The sequence below is a fragment of the Triticum urartu genome, chromosome 1 (genome assembly GCF_003073215.2).
Source record: "Triticum urartu cultivar G1812 chromosome 1, Tu2.1, whole genome shotgun sequence".
Taxonomy (NCBI): Eukaryota; Viridiplantae; Streptophyta; class Magnoliopsida; order Poales; family Poaceae; genus Triticum; species Triticum urartu.
The window spans coordinates 326,639,865-326,643,841 of NC_053022.1; the positions used below are offsets into that span (position 1 = coordinate 326,639,865).

Sequence of the window (3,977 nt, forward strand, 5' to 3'; positions counted from 1 at the left end):
TTTTACTATTTTAATGGTTTCAGAAAATATAATTTCACTCGTTCAAAAATCAATATTTTAAAATGTACATTTCACTCATTAAAAAAATATTTCAAGTATTTTAAAAACACTTGATTAAGTCAATACATAAAAAATGTTTCCTTTAGTTTCAAATTTAAAACATGTTCCACTGATTTCACTTATTTCAAATCACTGGTTTCACTAAAAAAATGGATGTATTTGAACTAATTTTTTAAATATATTTAAGTTATCTTTTAAAGCACTTTCATAAAATAAAAATTGTTTCGCTTTGTAAAGTTATATCATATTTTGAAATAATTAGTTTTACACATGAAAACAATCCATTTCACATATCCAAAATGTCCGGTTTCACACCGAAGATGATCACCACACAACATGGCGAGCTGGCTTCATATTTTTCGTGGTCCATATCATGCGAGTTATAGCAGTCGTAGGGAATTTATACAGGGTTGGAGTTATCATATTTCCATATATGATTGTGACAATTTTTATAGGATACTTACCACCTTGGGTGAGATGTCCTTTTGGAAAGCAACAATAATTACAAACTTAGCTAGCGTCATACCAGTAGTAGGAGATACCACAATTACTTGGCTTTGCAGTGGTTTCTCAATGAACAATACCACGTTAAATCATTGTTTGTCTCCATCATTTACTCCCCCTTATTTTACTAGGCACCATTCTTCTTCATCTGCGTGCATGTGCGTGTATTCCTTGTATTTTTAAAATAAAAAAAGTACTATCTCATATTGAAATGCAGATGTACAAATTTTCAACGACACATAAGATACATACTTTGCTTTCAAACCAACAATAATACTCTCCCCGTCTCAAAGTGTCACTGATTTGGTACAATTTTATACTGACTTTACAGTACTAATTTATTTTGGAACGGAAAGAGTACATGTTATTCCATCAACCACAGCTGCACCCTTCGTTTCCCTCAAGGAGAACTCCCCTGTTTTATGTTAAATGTTAGAGACCATTTCATATCCACCCGATCTCCTCCTCTGCGAAGGAAGCGATGCGGTGCCTTCGAGCCGCTGCTGCATGAACAACAACAAGGCCAGCAGCACTGCCCCGCACGGTATAACCACCTCCCACGCCATGCTGAAGAGGTCGCCACGGGGGCTCGCGTACAGGTGAGAGGAGTACATGCTTGGCTTGTAGAGATGGGCTCTGACCACATCGTACACATGAGGCGCCACACGGACCATGGTGCCCCCTATGTAGAACCATGGCGAGATCGCTCGAGCTCTGGATCCTCCCAAGGCCGCGTTCAGGATGACCTGCGGGAGGAGGAAGCCATCCAGTACCAGCCCCACGTACGACACAAGGTCCTCCCAGATCGTCGCCGGCCCTTCACCCATGCTGATCATTGACGGGTCGCCGCTCATGGCACGGGCGTTGATCCCGTGGATTATCGCGGCCAAGGCTCCTCCGAGCGCGTACAATGGTAGGCATATCCACAGCACGGTCCTCTCGGACACGGTGGATGTGCGGCGGCCTGACCACGCCAGCTGAAGAAGGCGCAGCTGCAGCACGAAGGCGATCAGCGTAGGCGCCCTCATCATGACCTCGTTCATCTCTAGCCTCCGGCTCGTGGAGTAGTAGAAGTCATAGTACTGGCTCCTCCTGCTTGGAAACAGGGCCTCAGAGTTGAGCGCGAGAGGGGCGAGATACCCCATGGTGACCACGGTGAGCATGGTGATCGATGTCGCCGCAGCCGCCTCTAGGTTCCTCTTTGTGTGGAGGATCTGCAGGATGATGAAGACGCACGACAGCGTGGTGGAGGCCAGCAGGAGGACACTCTCCATGTCCATCCTTGATACGGCCTCAAACACTTGTGAGGAGTACATCCCATAGGAGGTGAAGTCGACCTTCTCGAAGAAGAGGCGGTCGGTCTTGTCCCTGAGGCTACTGATGACCCCGGTGCCGTGCCCTTGCGCCTTGGAATCGAGGGAGGCGAACTGCACCGTTACCAGTGTCTGGCAGTCCGTGGAGCCGTTGTGCTCCTTGCAGCCGACCATGCAGAGGATGCCCCTGTTGGGATCATAAACACCTTCTGCTGAGATCTTTCTCTTCTCATAGTCAACTGAGTAGTTTAACGTATTGGTAGGGCGCACCCAGTTATCAGGTGGAGCAGTGTAGCGTATGGTGTAGCTGACATTCAGCAGACCCGGCTCTTTGTCTTCCACAGCCACTGTGTGCTGGAAGAAGGCGTCATCGGCGGCCAGCCTCTCGCTGGCGAGCATCACCGAGCCGATTGTGACTGGGTAGGCTTCTCCACTCCAGATGTCCAGCCCGTCGAAACGAAACGCAAAGTCACTGACGGTACAGTTAAAGTCAGGGAACGAGTACGACCCCGTGACCTTCTTCCCCTTGCTGATTTCCAGGTAGTGTTTCCTGGCCTCCCCGAGCACCGTGGCATTGTAGCTGTACTTCACGTCGGAGAGATTGGTAGAGCTTATTTGGTCGTCGATGCTCGACGCTGTTATCACGCCGTGGATCAGTCCAGAGCCGGCGTTGGTCGAGTTCCAGAGCATCCCTGACACGATGCTCCGCTCCCGCATCGTCCATACGGCCGGGAACCAGAAGCTCATCCCGATCCCGCATCCGTGCTCTTGCACAGCCGGAGCAGACGACGGCACCGGCAGCGCAACCCGGCACGCCTTGAAGCAGAGCATGCGCCGATCCGAGTCCCAGTGCCCGTCGGCCACGACGGCCTCCTCGCGGACCAAGGAGTGTCGGCGGCGGCGGTAGTACCGGCGCCTCTCGGTCGCCCTGGTGTCGTTGAAGAGCACAGCATATGCGCGGACGTGCACGGCCGCGCCGTCCGTGGTGCAGCGCATCTGGTTCACGCGCATCCAGGGAATCAGAGCGCCGCCGTGCTCTAGGCTGTACGAGGTCATGAGTTGTTGGGTCAGGTGGCTGCACGCAGAGTTGTCGCCCCTTAGCGCCCGGAGCGACTCCCTGTCCGGGTGCTTGGGTGGGCTGGGGCTGCAGGCCGCGCGCTCGGAGCCGTACCTGTAGTCGTCGCCCTCGGCGTACGCGCGGAGGCGGAAAGTCCCAAGGCCGGAGCCGCCCTCCAGACTGCCGGTCACGAATGGATCGGCGAGGGTGGGAGGACTGGGGACGCGGAGGCGGAGGGCGACGTCGGGGTAGTGCTTGAGGGAGCCGTCCTCTCCGCGCTCGGTGCCCGTCCCGACCATGCAGAGCTGCAGCGAGGCGGAGGAGTAGTGGCCGTCGAGGACGAAGGAGATGGGCGCAGGGAAGCTGTAATTGTCGCGGCGTCCACCGGGGCTGCGGGGACCGGTGAGGGTGAAGGTGGCGGTAAGGTGGAGGAGAGCCGGGTCTTGGGTGCGGGAGATGCCGTGTGGGAAAAAGGCGAACGAGCGGTCATTGTAGGGACCATCATCTTGAGGGGAAAACAGGCCGGCAGCGCCACCAGAAAACTGGCCGGCGGAGATCTGGAAGGAGCGGGTCAGTGAAAGGGCGTCGTCGGCGTCGGTGCGGCGGTCGTGGGCGGGCGGCAGGGATGGGCAGGCGGTGGAGTAAGAGGAAGCGGTGACGGCGGCCGAGAGGGTGGCGGTGGACGCAAGGAGAAGGAAGCACAAGCAGAGGTGGCACGTGTGCATGCTGGGAGTCCTCTTCCTCCCTGGTGCCGGCGCCATTCTTGGTCGGTTGGTTGAGCTTGTTAGCCCGGCCATGGCCATGTCCATGTGTTGGTGCTTACATACCCGAGGGAGTACTAGACTAGTAGTAGAAAACTGCAGGGCTGCGATGTGGATTGTGGAATGGCCGACTTATTTGTTGGCAACTTGCATGTATCGAAGAAAAGTTGGGAGGAAATATAGAAGAAAAAATGTGCCTAGTGGAAGTTGAGAGGAAATATCGAAGAAAAAATGTGTCGAGTGGTGAGAGGCATAATGGCCAATGGGTCCACACACTTATCT

At 53.4% G+C, this 3,977-nt stretch overlaps 1 protein-coding gene across 1 annotated transcript; it reads right to left on the reverse strand.

Annotated features, from left to right (window-relative positions):
* Positions 1–784: 784 nt before the first annotated feature.
* On the reverse strand, positions 785–3,831 carry LOC125510163. The gene has a single exon (XM_048675264.1). The coding sequence runs from the start codon at positions 3,741–3,743 to the stop codon at positions 990–992; it is 2,754 nt and encodes a 917-aa protein (XP_048531221.1). The 5' UTR covers positions 3,744–3,831; the 3' UTR covers positions 785–989.
* Positions 3,832–3,977: the final 146 nt, after the last annotated feature.